This window comes from Calonectris borealis, chromosome 1 (genome assembly GCF_964195595.1).
Source record: "Calonectris borealis chromosome 1, bCalBor7.hap1.2, whole genome shotgun sequence".
Classification (NCBI taxonomy): domain Eukaryota; kingdom Metazoa; phylum Chordata; class Aves; order Procellariiformes; family Procellariidae; genus Calonectris; species Calonectris borealis.
Genome location: NC_134312.1, coordinates 215,856,175 through 215,879,756, shown reverse-complemented (window position 1 = coordinate 215,879,756; position 23,582 = coordinate 215,856,175). Strand labels below are relative to the sequence as shown.

The 23,582-nt window shown below is 43.1% G+C and overlaps 1 protein-coding gene across 1 annotated transcript in view; it reads right to left on the bottom strand.

Annotated features, from left to right (window-relative positions):
- The window catches only part of TENM4 (teneurin transmembrane protein 4), a 354,979-nt gene extending 331,671 nt beyond the window's left edge, over window positions 1-23,308 (bottom strand). The window contains exons 1-2 of the mRNA XM_075143906.1: window positions 23,086-23,308; window positions 17,691-17,960 (exon numbers count right to left, since the gene is read on the bottom strand). Of these exons, the coding sequence (XP_075000007.1) occupies window positions 17,691-17,960; window positions 23,086-23,308 (493 nt within the window). The remainder of the gene's footprint in view (window positions 1-17,690; window positions 17,961-23,085) is intronic.
- Window positions 23,309-23,582: the final 274 nt, after the last annotated feature.

Genomic DNA, 23,582 nt, shown 5'->3' with positions numbered 1-23,582 from the left:
CCATCACTCCTTGAGTGTTTCAGAGGGCTGGAGTCAGTAGCGCCAGATCAATTCCTATTCACTGAGGATCCCAGTAGCATTTTGGGTAGACTCAGGGGACTGGATGTCAGACCCCTTGGCTCTAGTCCCAGTCTTGCCAATGACAGAGCATCATCAAGCAACATCAAGCAGATATAATTAACAGGGCTGGAAACGCATCCCAGCAAAATGCACGCACACACTTTGCAGACTTGCACATCACCACTTTGCAGCAGTTTCATGACATTTACTCGTCTTAACTTTTATCAACAGGTAATTACTACTCTAGGATGGGGTTGCCTGTAATGTTGAGGATGGGAGCCAGTTGGTTCAGCACTAACTATATGCTGCTGATGAGAAAGACACTTTAGCACAAAACACCTGGGTCAGCCTTCCCATTAAAGCACTGTGAGATTTTTAACATCCATGCAGAGCAGATAAAATCAAAGTCTCCTTCAAAGCAATGACTGACAGTGCCACGTAACTGTGTTTTCCTATCCTGGTGGGATGAAAAGCCGAGTGGACTCCGCTGACGAGTTCAGTCCGGTGGAAGTGTGAGTCCCCCCGACATCTGGCCCAGGCTTCACCGATTCTGCTCCGCTGCGGGAACAGCCCTCGCACCAATTCATTGAGCAGAAGCGACTTGGCCTTTTTTGTGGTGTGTATTATCAGATCGGGTCTATCTCAAATAAATCATACCGGCCCACGCTGTCGTCTCCTTCAACCCAGTTTTTGGGTGAAACTTCCATCAGCCAAGCTTGCATGCACTGAATTTGCACAATGGGTAGTTTGCCAGAAAAAAAAAAAGCGCAAGACTTGGCCTTTATATGAGAGATAGCTTCCTTTGTAGGATTGGGGAAGGAGGAAGGGTGGTGATAAACATCATTACTAGCAAGTAATTTTTCCCTTTCTGATGCAGCTCTGCAGTGAGTTTGTTATCTGCCTGCATGAAAGATCTTTTCAAGATGTTTCTCGTCCCCAAGGAAGTGAGAGACTATCAGAGTCTTCCCAATAATAATAAAGGGGGGACGTCAGGGGGGAGAAGATGTCTCTCTTGTTCCTCTAACACTTGACAAAGCACTTTCCTCCCCCTTCCCAGCACTACTCTCCTAAGCAGTTCGGAAGGGAAATGAGTTCGCTTGCAGATATTTTTGTTCTCTAGCTAGAGAAACAAATGCGTTCACTGAATATAGCTCTGCCAAGAAAATAAGAACATGGGCAGGACTTTGAATGGAGTCACTCATGGGAATGAAGGAGAGGAACAGTTTGCTGTCTGAATTGCTCATCAGGAAGAAATAAAGGTGAAGAAAGGGAGGGAGGAAATAGAGTTGTTTGAGTAAGGATACTGAATGCAAAATCTGAGTGGAAGAAACAGTAAATGCTGAGAAGAAGCTGGATGAGTCTGAGTCATGCAACAGATTTTTTTTTTCCCTGAAGCTGGGTAAAACACACACTGCAACAACCCAACTCTGAAACCTTTCATGCAATCGCTATAGGAAGAATGACCCTGGGGCAAGGTCATGCCTTTTTTTGCAGGGCTTGGCCTGAGGGCTAGTGTGGAAGAAGGTGTGATGCCATTTTCGTGGGTATCAAACCACTGACAACTACCCTTCAGTAACAGATGGACAAAGTCAAGTTCTGCTGTTCTTCTCTCTCTTGCCCAAGTGGGTTGCAATTTCAATGGTTTCGAGGGGCATCTCAGAGGTTTTATGGCACATAATGATGAAGAGAATTACTGACCACTTCCTAATTTTCTGCAGGGCTGCATAGTACTTCAAAAAATCTTAAATCCTGGTCTTCCATACCGGCTTTCCTAACACAGTGATATTTTCAAAATACTCCCTGCTAGTGACTGTCTGAATTTCCTGTAATTCCTAACACTCTTACTTAAAATTATTAGAAAACAGTTTTCAGACAGTATTTTTGCAAGTGGAAGGTATATCTGCATATTTCAGAAAACGTGCAAGTAAAGAATCTGATAATTTTTAATTTTTTTTTTTTTCATCCTATTCTGGAATCCTATTCATAGGCTTATCTAGACTTGGAAATGAACCAATGTAATTATTCCTCAAAAATTATTTGGAAATATTAATTTCGAAGTAACTCTCTCCATGGAATCAGAATGATCAGACAGATACTTGTGCCAAAGGAAATGATGCTGAAATAATTATTTCATAACAGCCATATCAGTAAATTTCCAATTGGAGAAGAGCTCATATACACAGGAAGGAAACAAACCCTATTGTCTCCCTCCTTCCTTACAGCCCTTGTTTTACAGCCGAATAAGCAATAATGAGGCTGTAGATCTATGTCTTCTTCTTAGAATCCAAAAGGCTTTACAGAGTCTGTTGGATGAATTTCAACACCCTGTTCAAGTCCAAGGAGGAAATGAGCTCTTCCAGAAATTCACCAATCTTCTTTTTCTTCTTTGAGTCTGGCTGTAGCTCAAAGGAACCTTATGGACCATCTGTCCCTCCTATCCTCTCAAACCCCCACATGCCACCATCGATAAGACATCAATCTGTGAAGCAGCTCTGGGAGATATTTTTTTAGTAGTTTCTCCAGGAAAGCATCCGAGCGATTCCCTTGCAGAATCTGTCTGCTCTCTGTGTCTGCTGGGGAAAAGGGGTATTGACATCTCCCCATCTCTACTATGGTCTGGACATTCTTCTCTTGAAGGATGCAAATGTATTTGCAAGAACTTTAGACAATGCCAAGAATGAATTAACCAAATCCAATTCAGGGAGGACAGTGATAAACAGGGCATGGCTCACGGAAACGTTAAAGGTTTGGAAAACATTACTTACAGTGAGACACTCCAGAAGAAAAGAACTAAAAGAAGGTTAAGGGCTCAGTTCGTCACTGTCTATGAGGACATGAATCTATTGGGGTACTGCTCTGGGGCAATAATAGATGCTAGGGTCTAGGGTGTCTTTGGGAATACTTCCTGAATATCTTCTCTTACCTTTTGTGCTCATGTGGGACCAACCATTATCTGATGCCGAGAATGCAAATCTCCACTGACGGAGATAAAAACGATTGGGGTCTGCATTTGCTTGAGAGTCCAGACCGTGGCTCTTCCTAAAAGTTTCCAAACAAGGCTTCTGTTCTGAGGTGGTAAATAGCTCCCTAAGAAAAAGCACTAATCCCTTCCCAAATATACCTCTGATCTTTTCCATAGTCATGCAGCTTACAGAGAGAAGTTAGCCTGAACTCTTCTATATCACAGCTGCTTTCACCCAGTTGTCCTGTTCATTTTGTCTGCCTTCCAGCAAGACATCCAGTACTGAGTTGAAAGACACCAAGAGCATTGCACAGAGATGCTGCTGGGAGGCTGCTTACCCTCACCCTGTGACTCTTGACAGAGCCAAGACCTCCTGGCTGTCACCCTGCTGCATTCAACTTTCCACTCCTGTACAGCTGTAGATCATTGCATCTGCCTGCATTGCACTGTGCCTGTTTAGGCCTATCCTTACAGTTTTTGTTTGTATTGTTTTACTACTCTATCTAGTTTTAATGTCCACGCACTTTACCAACCATGAGTTTAAGTTTTCCAGTAGATAACCACTAACATGTTGAAAAGGATCATGCTGAGTCCCAGTATCTAGCTCCAATAACTAGCCTTTCGGCCCCAGAAACTCTCTATCCAACAATTAATGTAGCAATATCTTTTTTTTTTTTTCTTTTTTTTTTTTCTTTTTTTTTTCTTTTTTTTTTTTTCCCTTTTTTTGGTCAAAACATTCCTAGTTTTTGACCAAATAGGGACTTGGCTCATCCATTTACACTAAAGAGGTAGACTGTCCACTGATGGTTCGCCAGGGCTCTGCTTCAATTCACACAAATCCCAAGGTCTAACAGGAGCAGGAAGAAGTTTAATAATCCAAAATTTATATGGGACCCAGCCTATTTGCTACCAGATCACATGAAAGAAGATAACCCTCCACAAACACGCATGATCCCCATCAAAGGGAGTTATGAAAATATCCCATTCAGCCTTAATAGGAGCCATGGAGTTTTTGTGAGTTGATCTCTGCTTTCTGCTTTCTCCATTCATAGCTCCAACAGAAGGAAAATGACCAAAGAAAGCAAATTTGTCATGATTTGAGAGCAGACAGCATACCAGTTGAAGGGGTCCTATGCGGACAGAATAGCAAGGACTATCCTCAGGGGGAACCACACTTCATGGCCAGTCAACAGCCAAAAATATTCAGGTGGGGCTGAGGGACATTGAGACTTGGGAGGGGAAAAGGAGAGCACGTTTCCCCCACTGCTGTGTATCTCAAGAAGTCTGGTTTAGGCATATAATTTACAAATATATACATCTATATTCTGTTTGCATAAATGTCTATGTCAACCTTTATCCAGATGCCTGAGCCAATGCCAAGCAGAACTCAACACTTTGCAAACATGTAAGTAACCCTCTCTTTATCAACCAAACTTATAACATGCTTAAAGACCTGCTTTTCAGGCCTGATTTGCCTGAAAAGACCCATTTTCTTTATAACTCCATCAGGTGGCATTCCTCTAAGCCCTTTCCCTATTCTCCAGTTTGTAGACTGATCCCATGCCAAGTTTTCTACTCTTCTGACACCAGGGTAAGTGCCTACAATGCCCAAGGTCATCGCCTGCCTTTTCCTGAGAAGTGGCCCAAAATCAACGCTCCTTCAAACTTCTACAAACGCAGCACTCATTTCGTGGCAATCCCCAGCATACGATGGGTCAAATCATCAGTACAGGCTTCTTTAAGGAAAGCTGAAAAATGTATCCAGCAAACTGCACATGTGCTGCATTTACCTGCCATCTCTCCCAGAGGGAACACGTATTAAATGCTGAGGAGGAGTCGAACCAGCTACAGGAAAAGTTTGCTTTGTTGAGCATTAATAAAACTAATGGGGTATGTTTATGTAGCACCTTTCATTCCAAATGATCAAGTGCCTTGCTAGCCTTAATCATTTCACCCATCAGTGAACTGCAGGCACCTCTGGGGTGGAACATTAACAGCTGCTCGATAGAGCACAGCAGCAAAACAGAGCAATTTAATGGAGGAGAAACACCCTGTCCAATTGCAGGTGCAAAGGGAATTTTGTTAAGTGGAACATAATTATCCAAAGAGGTGGTACCTAGGAGAGAGGGAGACATTTCCCTAAATATTCTAATATTGGGCTATGGCTGCTTTTCCAGCCCCCATGTTACTGGGGAATCAGCATCGCAGCCTGGCTCCGGGGTTGCAGTTGAATCTCAATTTAATTTCCATCCTAAGGCTCCCAAAAGAAAAAGCACCTCGGAGATTTTTTGTGGGTTTCCAGATTCCCACTCTTTCAGCCAAGGATCGCCATTTGCCTATTTCAAACACCTAAACCAAACTAGAACCAAATGAAGAATGTGGCTGGAGACGGAGGTTCGGTGCATCCACGTTCCTTACAAGCAGCACGAGGCTCTGTCAGCTATAAAATCTGCACATTATATAAGAAGGAAAAATCATTGTCCTTAAACTATTCGTGGCAGGGTGGCTTGATTTAAATTGTAATCATGGTTTAAACCAGCAAACAGAGAATCTTGATTCAAATAATCAGTTTTAATCTTGTTTTGCATGTGTGCTTTTCAGTTATTTTCTTTTAAAACTGGTTGATTCTCACTGATTGGTATAATTTGCTGCCTCTTTATGCTAAATCAAAGAATATCCTATATCTATACATATTTAGTTCAGCAATTATATAGTTTAGCATGCATTTATTCAGATTCCTACTTTTTACATTTTTTATGAAGAGAAAATTGTGAACAACAGATTTCTTATTCAGTAGATGATTGCTGGATTTTTTTTTTTGTTTTTCATTTCTTTGGAATTCACGTCAAAGCTGCATTTAAATGGAAACAGGAATTCAGTCATAATTTCACCCTCCTCCCCCCAAACTGAGTGTAATAAAAGTACTTGAACCTGCTGGAGATACGAGAAGAAAATAAGTCTCGCACAGAAAATGAATTGGCATTAACAAAGAGAGCGCTAGCTGTCGCTGGGGAACTGGAACAGAGGTGCATTTCCGAGAGAGCTCAGCAATGCTTCTTCCTCGCTGGCGGTGCTGGCTTAAATAGCTCCCAGGTGTTTTTGTTACCCCACCCTCAGCCACTGGCCCTTATTTGACCCAAATCGGGAAGGTTTTCTGTTGGGTGGGATTTCTGCTGCTCTACCCTGGGTTGAACCCGTCTCCCTAGGTGGGATGGCAGTGGTCCCACGGGAGTTGTGAAATCACAGCTCTGTGCGCTGACACCCCGTCCTCGAGGAGAGGCTTCTAATCACAGCTTTTGGGGGTAAATCAGAGTTGGACTGCATGAGCAGTTGCACCGTGGGGATGGAGAACCCTGCAACGGATACCCGGAGTGGCAACTGGGGATGTCTTAAACCAGTCGTCTGCCCAGATATAATGTCTCCTGGAAGTCACTATAATACATCTCGTCTCTGGTTTTATTCTTCCCCTCCCCTCCTTTTCAACTGCTGGTGGATTTCTGACTTCTCTACACGCTCTTTGATCTACTTGAATGACTTGATGTGGAAAAAATCTCCCTTTCCACCTGCAGAAGAAGCAGTTGCTGTCAGGAGCTGATCTGGCACCTCCACAGACTGGCTCTAGGTGCTCACCCAGAGACTGCAGCCAATTCACTACTTTGACTTTCCTTAAAACCTTGGCAGTCAAGATATAGTTGCTTGGAAATGATCTAAGAATGATTTACAAGTCTTTAACATATTATTCTGAATTTAAGCCTTAGTTGAGCCTGCCGTAATTTCCCATTTTGTTTAAACAGTTTATCTATTAAAAGAAGAAATGTGTGTTTAACTTTAATTAAGTTAAAAAAAAAAATTAATGTTTCTACCTCCCCCACTACAAAGCGACCGAACCAGGGCAGAAATCAAAGCGCCTGTTTCTGAAGGCGGCAGAAAGCTGTCATTTTGATGAAGTAGTTCGTTTCTGAGTTTGCCACCGCTGAAGTTGGTTGTGGAAGCCCTGTAGCACTTCGAGGGGGGGGGTCATTAAATACAGCGGCGAGAAGAGGGCTGTGCTGGCTGCCAGTTCGTGCTGCTTGGCATGAAAAGGTCTCGCCTACGGAGAGAGTCGCGAGGGGAGAAAACAGCCACCGCCTGGGTGCTGCGGCGGGGGAGAGACGGCACGTTTTGAAGCCTTTCATGCTGTTTTCAGCAAGCGCCCTGGGCACCTGTGACCATTAGAGGACCCGGGAAGCTCTTGTGATCTCCAGGAGAGCTTTTTGTATAATGGTTCGTGCTGTACGGTTTGTTTGACGCTCTCCATCTCACAGTCGCTCAACCCACAGCTTGTTAATGAATGCAGCAATAGTAACAACAAAAAGCAGCTTTATTTTCACCCCTTCAAGATATTCGGTGCATGTTTGAGAGACTGCCTAAGCCAATATTTTAAACACTTCAGCACTGAAAATTCACTTAATGCATTACCGGATAGAACTGGACTATAGTTGCTTTATTTGCTGCTATCCATACCTTTCATTAGAAAATATTTGGGTTCACAACTTAAAAGGGGGTGGAGAAAAAAAAAGAAGGAACTTCCATATTTTCTAACAGGGAACAGAGATAAAGAAAGAAAGAGAAATGACGTGATACAGCCAAGGATGGATTAAATCTCTTGAACTGGAGTCCAGTGCCCACCTAAAAGCAGCCCTTCTCTGAGTCCCGTGAGATGTCTGCTCCCCAAATGTCTTTGTATAATTTAGACATGTGGCAAAGACTTATTTTTGATTCAGCCATAACAAAGTTACATTTGTGAAATGTTTACTTTACATGAACACTAGACAGGAATTATTATTTTCTCTTTATATACGTGTTTCAAAATGATCTATGCTGGGATGGACAAAACAAAACAACAACCTGCCTTAGAGCACATAATTAAAGTTTTTAGGGGCAGTTCAAAAAAACACTGAAAACTTTGCAGAATTAGGGCAGCGCTGCATTTTTAATCACTGCCCTGGATTGAATAAAATGGCATTTTTGCCTAAAAGTTAATCAAAAGCCTCTGAGAAATAAAGCAATGAGATTTTAATGAACAAATTCTCATGGCAGAAGCTGTGCTTTCCTCTATTTGGAGCTCAGTGCGCACCTCTGGGCATGACTAAAACAAAAATAACGTGCTCTTTCCTCTCACTTTGTTCTGCTTATGGGTGGAGACACATCTTCACTGACAAAAACAAAGACAGATATCTCGAGGGGCACTGGAGGAGACTGGACCAGACGTGGACTGAGGCTCTGTGTGCTGGACCTAGAAGCAGATGCAGGGAATTCAGAAATACAGACATGAGCATCTGGAAATGCCAGACTGGGGAGAAAGCCTGGTACACCTTTCCCCAGTGCAGGAAACAGTGTTGTACCTCTTTGAAAGGCTGGGATGGAGTATTGACACATCCTGCCCATTGCAGCTTGGTGTGACCACTACACATCCAGGATGAAGCAGAAAAAGAGGAAAAGGCAAAGGGAAAACAAGTTTTGGCTCGCTGGTCCATGCTTAACCAGCAGGCTTAACTCTGCAGGGCAGGGGTCCTTCGGCCGTAGAGATAGCTATCAGACCATTTTGAACCTTCAGCCATCACCCTTGGATTTATTGTTCCCTATAATCCTTTCCTTTTCTCCACGCTGCTTTGTTTTCATCTGTCCCAGGAGGGCTCAATCCTTTGCTTAGGATGGAGCTCGTATCTGGCCTTAAAGCAAAATCCTGCTCCAAACGCCCATCGAGCTGCAGGTCCATCGTGACCCAAGTGCTGAAGTCCACGCCAGCTCTGATGGCCCTCGGTGCCCTGACCATAACCCTCACTCCATGGCATTAGCCATTTCCCATTGGCATTGCACACAAATCCCACCCTAAAACCAGGCTGGAAGCAAAGTATTGCTATTTAAAGAGCAATAGGTCTTTTGCTGCTGGACCTAGCTGCATTGCCCCTTAGGGTGTTTCACACCAAAAGAAGTTATTATTTACGGCACTGGGAAATAGTGTAAAAAAGGTACAGATTTACTTCCAGAATACTTGGCAGCTTGCCAGCAATATTACTAAATGCAATTATTTTCCTTAAAAAAACCCTCCGTGACAAGGCAGTTTAAAGTGGCGAAAGAAAGGACGAAAATTAACGGCATAATTGAAAAGAACAGTAAATTCTTACCTGTTAATGTTGTTTCTACATGCCCTCTCCCCCAATATTCAGGCTATTAATGAGTTTCTAGAGTTTGGGCCTTTTTTCCCTCCTTAATGGCTTCACCATCATCACAGTAATAACAACAACGTGAAACCTACACACCAACCTATATTGAACTGCAGTTCATTACAGCAGAACAACATTGTGAAGGGTTTTAATGTCAGCATCCTTTCAGACGCAGATTACAGTAATACAGAAAATACATTCTCTGTGGGATATACCGTATGGGAATAAAAATAATAAAAAAAGAAAACTGAAAGGCTTCTTTTCCTCTAGAGGCAAACAGGCCAGTGATGGGATAGATCAGCCCTAGAAATCAGTGGGAATTCCTTCACCGTGGAACAAAATCAAGATACCAATCACTAATGCAGCAACTGAATTATTAAACTCAGATTGATCCCATGTACCTTCACCTCCTAAATTGGGAGCACGGATGCCTCTGGCTCCCTCTGCGGTCCCTGGGGTGAGCTCGGTGTTACCAAAGGGACAGTCAGCTCTTGGGTGGGTTGAATCCTGCCTGTGAGACGGTGGCATCCATTTGTTTTCTCATTTGAAAGGCTGCTTTACACCCAGTGGACAGGGGAATTAGTTGAATGTGGAGAGAGATTAAGGGTCTGTTGCCCTAAACCCCATCAATTTAATGTCCCATCAGGGTAATACTTTCTCTGAGACTCATGTGAAGAAGTGAGGTGATGCCTCACCTTTTCACTTTCAAGAAGCTTCTCAGGGTTAATGTCCAAAAAGGACAAAAAAGATAAGAGGACAGAAAATACGAGGAATCCATCATCAAGCATGTCGGTGGTTAGAAAGTCAGATCACAAGTAAGGAAGATGTAACAGCCTTCAAGGGAGCCATTTTTCAGTGGAGAACGTAGCATTTGGGATGGTCATGTAGCTAAAGTCTCCTTTTTAGGACTAATATTCTTCATAGGAATATTAGTATCTTTACGGTTGGAGAGCCTGAAGGCACATTCCTTCCCCTGACCTTCACATTTCAAGTAATCACCAAGTCTCTGAATATCTCTATAAGGTGGCTTCAGTAGATTGCAATATCCAAGCAATCCCCATGTACTGTTAAAATGGGGAATTTCTTGCAAATCCTACCTGGAAAGGAGCAGTGTAAGGATTTTGAGGAGCTGAAACAGGGAAAGGGATTAGTGAAAATTCCCTTCTGGATCTGCTACTCGTTTTTGTAGTTCTTCACTAACTTCTGCAATTGATGATGGATCTTTAGTGGCAAGGGTTCTGGCTAATTTTTATTTCAAGCTGAAACATCTTGTTAATATTACGGTTACAACTGATAGGAGGCAAGTGAAAGATGACAGCCAGCAGATGCCTGATCTTGACCGGGTAATTCTAATTTATTCTTGTCTTCCCCTATCAAAAGGCATAAGGGAAGCCTAATAAAGTATAGCTCATAGCACATTCCTTTTTTTTTTTATTTATTGTGAAGAATGTTTTTTTTTAAAAATCTCCTTTCTGAATTCTCCAGAGTCTGAGTATCACATTTTTGCCTACACGGTTTGCAGAAGACGCATGTCTGAAGCACACACTCATTTACTGGAAGTACTTTATAATGCACTATTTAATTCAAAGGAGAAGAAGAAAAAAAAAGATGATGTTGCTGCAACCACGGTAACAATATTAACAATAGAGTGTATGAAGCCTGAAAGGAAATTACTCAGCAAAACACAGTAATAAAAAGAAAAGTCACCATGGATTATCAACTGGGGTTTTAACAAATAATTTGTAATGCTAAGATTACACAGTAATTCTGGCACTGCTAATTGCACTGATATATTGAATTGTATTTTGGGCCAGTGGTTTGGGTCAACATGATTTGGGAAACAGGAAGGTGAATGTAAAGAAGACTGAGTAAAAATCCTTCCTCTGCAGAGGGTCAGAGCTATTTAGGAGAACCTTGCAAGGCCTGTGGTAGCAAGTATAGACAACGGTAGGAGATGACCTCTGGACAACTGAAGGGAACAAGAAAAACCCACAGAAATAATTACCATTTGCCTGTAGCTCCCCTAGCTATTGTAAAACAGCTCTAAAAAGAAAATATTTGGAAAAAGCTGATGAAATTTGGGAACATGTGGCTTGATCATTGGGACAGCTTTCTGATTTAATAAGAAGCCAAAATATATACAAGAAACCTAGCAGCAAACAGCATGTTGCAGTGTGTTTAACCAGGAGTACTGGGATTTATACCACACTGGCACGCTGACTATTTTGCAAAAACAGCTAGTTACCACCAGACACCTAGGACCTGATCTGACACTGTTGATGGCAATGGGAGTATTCAAAGGCTTCACTGAGGTTTGTATCAGACACCACTGAATAAGTGAAAACATTAGTTAGATTTCTTAACTACCCAGGAGAAATAAAATTATATCATTTCTTTGATGTTCCCTGTTTGAAAGACTTGTCTTTAATTATTGCCTGCTGTAATGTACCCCTGTGTTTCTAAATATCTTCTATAAGCATTCAATTCTATCAAGCCCTAATTTCCTATGCAGTTTCTTAAGCACTCGTTCCAGCAGCAGTAATGGCTTAAGCAGTGTGGAAGCAGAAAGTGTGTCGGTTACTGCAAGAAATGCTCTTTAAATCATGTATTAGGTCAATTAAAATGGCTAAGAGTTGAATCTGTGATGGTAGAGCAGGCAGAGCTATCACGTGAGCTTTCCAGCTCCTGATTGACCAGTACACTTCAGTTTTACAAAAACCTATGAGAATTTCCCAGAATTTATTTGATGGGAAAGCAAAAGTTAAGCATAACATGTTCACTACCTTTCTGGTCAAGTTGGTGAGGCTTGGAGAGCAGGTTTGGATATTGGGCTGGTTGTTTGCTTGACAGTTTTAAAGCTCATTTAAATGCATCCCAGAGCAGTAGTGACTAAAAGAAAAATTATTGCTCTCTGTAGAATCTGGGTCCAGCAACGTCAAATGAATTGGTGCTCTTAATCTTGTCACCAGTGAGTAAGCGTCTGTATTGCTACAGTCACCATACCACTTTTGGCACTGACTGGTGATTTCAGAGGTGAAGCCAGAGACAAATGGACCTTGTGATTAAACTGCTCTTCCTAAACAGAGGTGACCAACAGATGTGTGGTAGAAGTGTTGGGGCTGATCATACCTGCATCCAGTTCATGACTAAATGGGAGATTTGAGTCCAGCAATGCCACTCGCACGCCTTTTGCACACAAGAAATGCATGCAGAATTGTTTGCAGGATGACGTTTCCTACATATTTTTGGATTGTGAAGATGAAAAGAAGGACCTGACTGCAGCACAGCACAGTTTGACAGCAATGGTCCTGCAGCCTGAATTTTGGCTTCCAGGGTGGTTAGATCTGGAGTTTTAGTTCATGTCTACTAATCTCTAAGTCCACTAAATAAGAAAATGCCACACTTCAGCAACACTTCTGCTGCAAGAATTTCTTTACACAATATATCACAATTGAGCATCTCCAGCTCGGTTGAACTGTCTTGAGCCATCTGATGTTACTCATCCTGCCTGTGAGATCCTTCGGGCCTCTTGATACTGCCCATATTCTTCCCAAGAGATGATGACAGAGGGAAACATCAGCTCCACTCTGCACATGTACAACAGCATTAATCACTGCTGGCTTGTCCTGCTAATGAAGAAAACCATTTCCCCTCTCTCCTGCTCCCTCTCATATTTAACCAACTACGTGCCTTGGTGGATATTAACACTAAGCCCAGACTAAAACTGAAGTGAATCCTTAGTTTGCCTCAGCTTCTTTAGAATAGCTGAAAGTTAAACTGTACTTAGTTTTTTTTAGAAAAGGGCTGCAACTCCACCTTCACAAATTTTAAAACAAAGACACAAAGACAAATTTTAAAAATGCTGTTGGCCCAGGTCTAAAGTAATCCTGCAGTGACTGTGCTGAACAAACCAGTAAGCTCTTTATCACATTGAAGGCAGAGAAAAAAGTGGTTCTTTTTCTGTGGGAAGGGATTCTGTATGGGTATATCTACATTTTTCTGCTCATCTCTCATGTTCGGATCTACCTGGGGACTACCAGCATGCTTCCTAACAGTTTGGGCGGACCTGGGGGAAGATCTCCCTTATAGACCCAAAGGAAATATTCATGGGTGCTTACACACAAGCACTGTCCATCTCTACATCTGTTAGGAGTGCCCTAGGCAGTACAAAAGCCTGAGGGGCTCAACCCCCAGTCTGAACAGTCCTGCATGCCCCCGAAGTCAAAGAAAGCTCAGCAATGCCACAAACTATTGAAGTTGGAGGAAGAGGGATGCTCAAGAGGTCAGCATGTACAGCCACTCTGACTGATCCGATGTAGACCGTAGGCAGCATCCGATGTAGACCGTTCTCAGCAGCTATTTGGCTAGTTTACACTTTAAAACTTTTAATACTGGAGTTCCCCAGACTCCTCTGACCATCTCTTGCAGTGCCTAACTGCCCACAAACCGTTTACTAGGAGAGAAGGTAGCTTTGTTCAGCTCAGAGAAGAGATGGCTAAAGGGAGATCTAGCTGCTGTCCTTTAATTATTTTAGGTATGGGGATATACAGAAGAGGGAATCAGGCTGTTCCTGGAGATGTTCGGTGAGTGGACGGGAGGCAGTGGACACAAGTTGCGACAGTGGAAATTCTGACTAGCTCTTAGGAGAAGAGTTGTTCACAACAAGCATGGTCAGCACCAGAACCAGGACATAGAGGTTGTGGCCCCTCCATCCTGGGAGATACTCAAAATGTAACTGAACGAGGCCCTGAGCAACCCGATCTGACCTCAAATTTAGCCCTGCTTTAAGCAGGAGACTGGACCAGAGACCTTCAGTGATGCCTTCCAACATAAATTATTCCGTGGCACTGTATTTTTATGATGACATCTTTGTGATTAGAAGTATTTTGCTTTTAGTGTGACTGAATTGCTGCAAAATAAGTCAATTTCTGGAAGACTATTACCTTGTTCTCCTTCATTGTGCTCTTCTCTATATTAAACAATTTTTGTCTCAGTACAAAGCCTGTTCAGGGTTACCTAAGGTAATGCCAGTTAACTCCAGGCTCAGATCCAAATGATCACTTCAAGAACTTCTTTTGCTTCAGTCAGTCTTGCTGAGAAACAGTGTGAACCAGTATAGGAAAGAGGTTCTCCTAGCTTCATTGCTAGACTTCCAGGGACCAAACTCCTCCCAGTGCATGGGTCTGAACTGTTAATGCGAATTCACAATTTCAGCTTAGCTTAGGTAGTGACACTGCAGAATAACCCTTGAGCTACATGAAGTGCCTGCTACATTAGCAGCACAGAGTGATTGCATTGTCCCTGGACAAGGTGCAGTAACTTGAGCGGTCCCCTTTGTCCCCTTACTCTGCAAAGTGACCGTCCAGGTTGAGCAAAAAGCACTGCCCAAGGGAGGCGAAGCCATTGGGGCTGTTTGGGTGTGCAGGATCTGAACTCAGGGCAATGCCAGAGTTATAACTCAAGCTAACTCTTCAACAAGAGAAAACAAAACTCTTAACCTAGTAAAAGTATTCAACCTCCTGGAAAGCCTGGGAACACTTTAGATAAAGCAATGCGTGGCTTTTCATGCCAGCCACTTGTGCAAGTGATTTATGGACTGTAATATGCCATGGAACCAGAGCACTTCATCGGTTTCCTTAAAGGCAGAGGGGTGGATTGTGGCTGCACTTACTGAGCAATGTATCTGTTCCTTCAAGGCATCACCACTTCTGAAATAAAAGCAAACCTGCTTTTCGAGGGAGCCAGACCTCTCATTTTCTACGAATACAATAAATGTCTCGGTAGAATTGCACTTTGACAGCTTTGGATTTATAAACATCAGAAGTAAATTCTGATTATTTATTTTTGATAAATAATGAACAGCATAAAAATTGCTGACGCTAACCTTCATTGGAAAAGTTGGTTTAATGGGCCCCATAAAATCTTCCGTTGATGGCAGGTTCATAAAGCTCCATATTGACTTCAGCTAAAGGCTATAACTTCTATCAATACTGTCAACAATTAATATTGACTAATAAAGGTATCCTGTAAACTGAGTCATAGCATTATGTTACTTTATGTTGCCATTAGCAAAATTTCATGTCTTCTTGAAAACATTTCTCCTATAAATCTGGGATTTCTCAAAATAGCTGGTGTGATAGCGAGCAGCGGAGGGCTCCGAGTAACATTGCTTCTGTGCAGAGGGAGGAAACACAGAGCAACCTTTGCACTTGCTAGACAAGGCTTCTGAGAGGATCTCAGGCTTCGTTTCCTCCAACAGCACATTTCAGGCTGTGAGGGGTTTGTGTGCAAAAGTATCTAACGCCTTTATCACACCTTTACCGTGCAGTTACAAAATGAAAATGTCCAAATTTTGTGTACAGATAAGACTTGTCCTTAGTCCTTCTTCTCTTCTTCCCTTGCAACCTTTGTTTGGATACATTTATACCACCAATTCAACTGCAATCCCTATATTGAAATTATATGCCTTTCTCTAAACTCTGGACTAGTTTTTCTGACCTGAACCTGGCTGATGTCTCTGCTATCTTCCTAGGGAAGTCTAAGCATCAGCTGAAGCTCCCCAACAGCACAGTTTGGATTGTAATATTTTCCCTCAAGTTCCGTTTTTGTCAATATGAACAATACAATTACATACTGGACAGCACCGCTCTCTGGATTTTATTTATGCTACATAGACTTTGTATTTTTGAGTACGATACAGCCTTTCTCATTCAAAACATTCAACATCTAAGACTGCAAGTGCCTAGGGTCTAAAGAAACTCCTTCTACATTTGTACAGCACTTAAAAGACCTGCAGGTATGTTCTCTACCTTTCTGTCTTCCCTTTTCTAATTGCTGTGAAATGGTGGTTCAACAAATGGTTCGTGTGTCATTAAATTTAAGGGAAGAGGAATCGGAGGTTGTCTCAGTCCTGACATGAGTACTACTGCCTCTGTTATTAGTTTCAGTAAAGCCTTTCACGGCATTTGCTGTTGTTAATGTGTTGTTGCTAATATAATTTCATTTGTAAGTGATCTGTAGGTACAAAGTTGCATTTGCACATGTGGAGATAGCATTACGGAAACCAGTGAAGACCACTCCAGCAGCTAATGTAATTCTTCTCTCTTAAGAAAAAAAAAAAAAGACTAAATTTCTGTTCTTTGCTTTTCTTAGTAGGTGTGGAAAGAAAAATGTATGGGATAGGATCACAGCTTCTCATACACCACCATGAAAAGCACAAGAGAGAGCTTTAGATACAGGAGAATGGAATGGAAGTGCAAGGTGTTTGCTTTTCGTTGTTTTCTAGCGATTTCTTGGGAGTGTGCAAAGCTCTAATTGACCCTGATGATCCGTCTGGTTTTTCATCAAAACACAAGGCTTGGAAGGAAAATTATATAATCTGGCACTGCGTGTCTGCCTGTCCTAATGGGTGCAAAGCTGTAAGATACTATACTGAGAAACCTAAAAAAAAATTGTAAAGATAATTTAAAAAGATTCTTCTGTACATCCTTTAAATACAAGGCCATTTATCTTTGAACTTTGCCTAATATATCATTATCTCTGAGCAGAAACTTAATAAGCTTCTACTGTAATTTTGTTGGAGTTAAACATAAAATCATGTGGGTGGTGTATGTCTCACCGTGTCATGGCTTCCCAAGGAAAAGTTATCATCATTTGTCACTATAATACGGTGGCAAAAAGCATAAAGAGAACAAGCAATACAGTCATTTCACATCAGATTTCTGCGCTGAGCTCAAGCTCCCGATGACTTGTACGCAGCGGCTATATTAAGAAGCAGGCTGTGCCATAATTGAATTAAAGGTGCAAAGGCATATAGGGCTGTGTGAAGCCCTGGGTCAAGCTGCAATTGAATCAAAATCCTCTCTCCTTCCTACACTGCTTGGCAGAACTGCTGACCAAAAGGTTCGCAAACCTACAAAACGCATACAGGAGTCCCCGCAGCTGGGGACACAAAGTTACAGAGATAAAAAATCTGTGACCTTCAGCTTTTATTTCACATGAAGAAAAAGTCTTCTAAAAATATTTCACCATTGTTTTCCTTCAGAGAGCAGTCAGCCGATTTACATAAATGAAACGGCTCCTGTCAAGGAACCAGCAAGGAAAAGAAGGAAATTATCTGCGCCGAAAATCTGTAGCAAAGATAAGAGCAGCATCAGCCAGGGGAGGGGAGATTTAAATGCTTTTTGTCTGAAAGGTCAGTACAAAAAGCAGAGAGAGTATTACAGCCACTTAATGATCTCTGTCGCTGTGATAAATAAGTAGGAGCTTCTCCAGCAGTTTATTAACAAACACTCTGTAGGACAGTACAAAAGGCCACGACATGGGGCTATTAGAAGAGTGTTTTCACCGAGTCTGATTAAAAAAACCCAACACAAAACCTAAGGAAGATTAAGGTGGAGTGGTAAGAAAAGGCATTCCTGGTAGAGCTCGAGGCTGACATCGCATGCGCTGTCACCACTTACCGGTTTCAGTATTCTCATGCTCCGTGTCGGTGAGGGTGAGGTTGGAGTTGGCCCGGCTCGACAAGCAGGAGCTGCGTCCGGACTTGGTGTTGCGTCCCCAGAGCCTCACGGGGTGCTCGGGTGACATGACCACGTCTGCCTCCGTGTCGGCATCCGAGCCGGCACTGATGGAGTAGCCGCAGTGAGGCAGCCCGATATCAGTCCGGTACAAAGTCCCGTGTGTGGGCGTCACGTCTTCAAGTCCCAGCTCTCGCAAAGAGAAGTTGGCTCCTGGGGGAAAACACAGCAGCCTGGTTATTCTTTAATAAGGGATGGTTTCATCTAGCACAAGTCAATGGCAGAACCGTTTATCCTCGTTCTTCAAGTGGGGCACAACAGCTCCCAAGTCCTAATGTCATACCAAAAATTCCCCTGTTTTGTGGTCTTGGTTAGTGGGAGACCAAGTGACCATGCCAAAACCAAAAAGCAGCTGGATTTCTGCTTCTGGAACTTGACAAAAACTCAGGGTGTGTTCAATGAAATCATCAAATTTGAAAGCCAAGACAGATGGAGAAACGGTGGAATTCTTTAGGATAGGCAAAAAGTAATCTTCTTGGGAGAAAAGCAAAATGAGGCATGCAATGAGCAAAAATCCTACCATACACCTGGCAATTCTACTACAATAGGAAATTTGAGTGAGTTTTGCTCATTGAAATCCCTGAAATTACATACTTGGTATTAAAATTTCCTTTGGTAATCTCACTTTCCCCTTGCTGACCACTCACTCCTTGACTCAGTTCAGCTATTCATTCTCGTACAATCACAGCAGAGGTTATTTGGCTGCAAATAGATGCAATTGTTTAGCTGACTAAAAATATAACCTGAAAAATTACTCTTGAGTTCATGTCTAGTTACCTGCAGAGCTTCAAAATCAGACCGAATCGGTGTGAATGAGGCTTCAAATATTAGCACGCTTTGTTCAGAAAGTTGCACGAAGAGGCTGGGGAGAGCAATTAGCGGCCCCATTTTAATCCACATTTATTTATTAATGCATACTTTTATTTTTCAGCCCTGAATGCCTTTAAAAGATTTTGGCCACCCGTGAATGCCTTTAGCTGCAACGTGCATTTATACGGCACAATGCATCCCTACTCCTGTTACGCTAAGCCGTGATGGGGTGGATTAAGGAACTTTATCTATAACCGGTAGGAGGCATCAGGCCCTGGATCATGGCCAAATACCAACACCGGTGATCAAATTCAGTCTAGCTGGCTTCTTCCCATTATTTCAATAAGTAAATCCCCTGCAATAAAAAGAGAGGTAGAACCTGCCAAATCTATGAACAGGCCACAGACTCAGTTTTAGAGCAGTGTTTGCAGCTCAGGCATGCTTTGGCAAGATCATAGAATCACGGAATCATTTAGGTTGGAAAAGACCTTTAGTCCAACCGTTAACCTAGCACTGCCAAGTCCACCACTAAACCATGTCCCTAAGCACCACATCTACACGTCTTTTAAATACCTCCAGGGATGGGGACTCAACCACTTCCCTGGGCAGCCTGTTCCAAGGCTTGACAACCCTTTCTGTGAAGACATTTTTCCTAATGCCCAATCTAAACCTCCCCTGGTGCAACTTGAGGCCATTTCCTCTTGTCCTATCGCTTGTTACTTGGGAGAAGAGACCAACCCCCACCTCACTACAACCTCCTTTCAGGTAGCTGTAGAGCGCGATGAGGTCTCCCCTGAGCCCCCTTTTCTCCAGGCTAAACAACCCCAGTTCCCTCAGCCGCTCCCCATCAGACTTGTGCTCCAGACCCTTCACCAGCTTCGTTGCCCTTCTCTGGACACGCTCCAGCACCTCCATGTCCTTCTTGTAGTGAGGGGCCCAAAACTGAACACAGGATTTGAGGTGCAGCCTCACCAGTGCCGAGCACAGGGGCACGATCACCTCCCTGCTCCTGCTGGCCACACTATTTCTGATACAGGCCAGGATGCCATTGGCCTTCTTGGCCACCTGGGCACACTGCCGGCTCATGTTCAGCCGGCTGTCAACCAGCACCCCCAGGTCCTTTTCCTCCAGGCAGCTTTCCAGCCACTCTTCCCCAAGCCTGTAGCGTTGCCTGGGGTTGTTGTGGCCGAAGTGCAGGACCCGGCACTTGGCCTTGTTGAACCTCGGCCCATCGATCCAGCCTGTCCAGGTCCCTCTGCAGAGTCTTCCTACCCTCAAGCTGATAAATCTGAATGCATGATCTTGAGGAAAGTTCAGGCCCAAACGTAGCTTTGAACAGTGAAGTTCGTATCTACTTGTTATTGAAATCTGTTCATCAGGTCTGGACCTCAAGGTTGTATCAAAAAACTGAGTTATGATTCTCTCCCTGCTCAAAACCACCCATGCATGTGGCTCTCCTCACATTTCCATTTGTTGATGTTAAATATCACATACTGGAAAATGTGTATCCAATGAAACAGTGAGACTTCTGCTTTTCCAGAGTCTGGTTTCGCGCTTGTGGAAACACCCTGGCTTGTCCCTGAGCCCTGCTGCATGATGCTATTTTACTACTGCTTTTTCATTCAGTTGGCTTTGCAACTCATAGCGAATAGAGAGAAGATGTTTGAATGCAAGGTGAATAATGGGACCAGGCAACATTTCCACGTAAAGCTCGGAGAAGGCACTGTTTGACGTCAGGAGGAAATAACCATGGTTCAGCTGGTTACAGATCTACAGCTGATGGCACTTAAACTCTATAAAGCATTTATGAACTTCACACCTTCTTAATTGACCAAACAAGATTAAAGCTTTCAGACAGAGTGGACAGATAAGGTTGCTTGGGGCTCACACCTCCATCAAATCCTAGGGCCTGCTCAGGGAGCACAGTGCAAGCTTGTGGCAAATTAATCCATTTAACTTGATTGCAAAGCGGTCTGAGAGAGCGTCCTCTGCTACTCCACGGCATGAGGTAGCAAATGAACTTGACCTAAGGTATAAACGCAAGGAAGCAGTATCTCCCCAGAGACTTCACTCGTCTCTTCCAGTTTTGACTTTTGTGCAAGGCCAGGTAGTTTTTAAAGCATCCTCCGTGGAGTACTGGAACATGTCATCTTCTGGTTTTGCTTGCACATTTCAGTCACTGATGGCATGTTCCACCTTCCCCTGAAACAAGCCACACTCAACATCATCAGACACATCAATGTGCAGCGTGACTGATGCTCTCCAGTAACAGCAGCTCATAAATTATGAAAAATGACTGCTACAATTAACTGAAAATCAAATTTATTTGCAATAAACAGCAGGAGATGCATTGATTTTCATATTCTATGCTCACTGTTGCCTTTTAAGCTGGAAGAACTCAAGTCAATAAAAGGAAGATAATAAATATCTGAGACTTTTAAATTCAGATCTGGTCTATTTTTTCCTGTGCTGACTTGCACGTTTGCTGGCACTCTCACTCTAGCTAAAACCATTTAAATGCTGACTTGTTTATTTACTGAATTTATTTGGTCAATTTGAAATGTTTCCCTCCTCTGCTTTCCAAACCAATGTAGGAGAGAAATTCACTTTGCCTTGTTGATGTTGAGCAGGCTAATAAGTCTTGGTTTCAGTTGGCATGAGCCCAAGCAGCACCACAAAGTGAGGTCCATTCATGGCTTTGTGCCAGTGGAAAATGTGGCACAGAAAGTCTGGGGTAATTGTTAACACTCTTCAGGCCAGTCTTGGGACTCTCAGGATAAACTGGGAGAAAATTATAAATTGAAAAATCTGTGGGTGATATATCAGAGGTAGAACCGGTGCCCTGACATGGTTAATCTTAACTTCTTCTCAACTAATTTCAGCCACTTAGACCAGTGGTTTTTACCATTTCTCAATACCATATAAAATTTTCCTAGGAAAGTATGAACTTGTGTATAGCAAATTTATACTCCCTGTCAACAGACTGATTTTTCTTACTTATCTTTTGTGGGCTTCTTAGGAGACGTCCGTGGACCTGCATGGCCTTATAGACCCTCAGGTTGAAAACCACTGACCTGTACTAATTCACATCTATCCTGCATGGTGAATATATTGTATGAAGTGAGCAAACTCAATGACCTGAAAGGTTTCCTTTTCTTTATAACTTCGCAGATTCCTTAGAGCGGATGAAGTACTTCAGAGTTGCTAAGAGGGAAACTCCTTTTATGATTGCAAAGTATTACTTACAACACCTATTGGCCCTTTTGTTAATTATTGCCTGTTGCAGTTATCCTGAAGTACAAACACCAAAGCCATGTGCACAAAGACACTTCTGCAAGTCATTTTGCTTGTGCATGCTTTAAAGATGAGTCTTGCACCAAAACCACAACTACTTGGTGTTTGAAGAGTGAAATTAAGCAGCCCCCAAGTTAAATGAGCGCAGTTGTATGCATTCCCTTTAGGGAATCAGCTTCTCCAAACTGCAGAGGGTGCGCTCAGAGCAGCCTGGGTCAGCTATTTTATGCTCATGGTCTGGAATGCTGCCTACTCCATTTGAGTCGCTTTGCCATTTTATGCTTTTCTTGATGGACTTCTAAAAATAATTTATGTGAAGCCCTGCTTGGTTTCTGAACCAAGTCACTCGTGTCTCTACTGAAAAATGAAGATGAGACTATAGCAGGGGCCAGAAATCTACCTCACGTAGGCAACAGCAGCAGTGAAAATATAACTGCACTGACTTCAGGCTAGCAATAAAAAGGAGAATATCTGGAATCTCTATTAGGACATGCTGACCCATGAACTCCACACCTTCACAGCTCCTGTGACCCAGATTCACTAAACAGAGTCCTAAAAGTCCTAAAAGTCGTTCTTTGCCACTCCTCTAATACTGGTGCATGTCCTCATCTCAAACCTGCAGCCTGCAGGCCATGCACAATGCTGAGGGTGGTTCATCCCATCTGCAGCTCAGTCGCCTCCCTTCTTCCAGGCTTCTTGGGTTTTGCTGTAGCCCAAATGGACAATGTGGACAGTGGCACTCTCCCCTGGTTGTCTTCTGCCTCGAGATCCTTGTTGACTTCCTTCATGACAGAGGAAGGCACATGGCATGGTGAAAAGGTCTCCTGAGCAGGCAGGGACTTTCCACACCATGTCAGTACTGTGCAGCACACGCACAGGGGGTCTGGTCTCATGGTGGGAAGTGGCAAAGGGCTGCTGGAGGCAGAAAGACTAAGACACAGAAAATGTGTCTTAGTAGATGCTAATGAACACAGGCTGGTGGTGTCCCACTTAAGGACATTGGTTTGCACGCATCCCATGTCTATGCAATACAATGAAGACATTCCTTGCTGCTCTCTTTCCTTATATCTTGCTTTTGGCCTCAGAGTCCTTCAAAGGTAGCTTCCCACCCAGCCCCAGCTCTCAGCTGATTAACTCACACTGCTCGCAGCAACATCTGCTGAAATGTACTCACCTGCTCGGCAGAATTCATCGGCCTCCTGGTGCACCATGTCTTTGACTCGATTGCTGTAGGTCAACCTGGAGTCTTGATCATAAGCCTTCAGGGTCTCGCTGGAGCTGTAGGACTTCTGGGGTACCTTGCTGTCCTCACTTTCAGCTGAAGAGCTGGTGTAGCGGCGCTCAGTGTCGCGGCGCCGAGTCAGAGATCGATACGGTTTCCTTTCTTTTACATCCATGGCACCCTTGTCTGAGTATTCAACATTAAAATAATGACGTCCGTGTGGTGGTCAGATTGGAATAACCTGAAAGAGAGAATAAAAGAAATAGGATCTAGGTTCACGCCTTTGGGCACCTGAAGGCTAATTTGCCTTCTTTATACATTCTTGCAATGAACAAAAGAGAGGTTAATTAATGGACTGCAGGAAAACCCTCTTAGAACAATTACCAATGGAAAGCAAGTCTCAATTATGTATGAGTCATTTAATAATTGCCACAGCTAGCGGGACATAT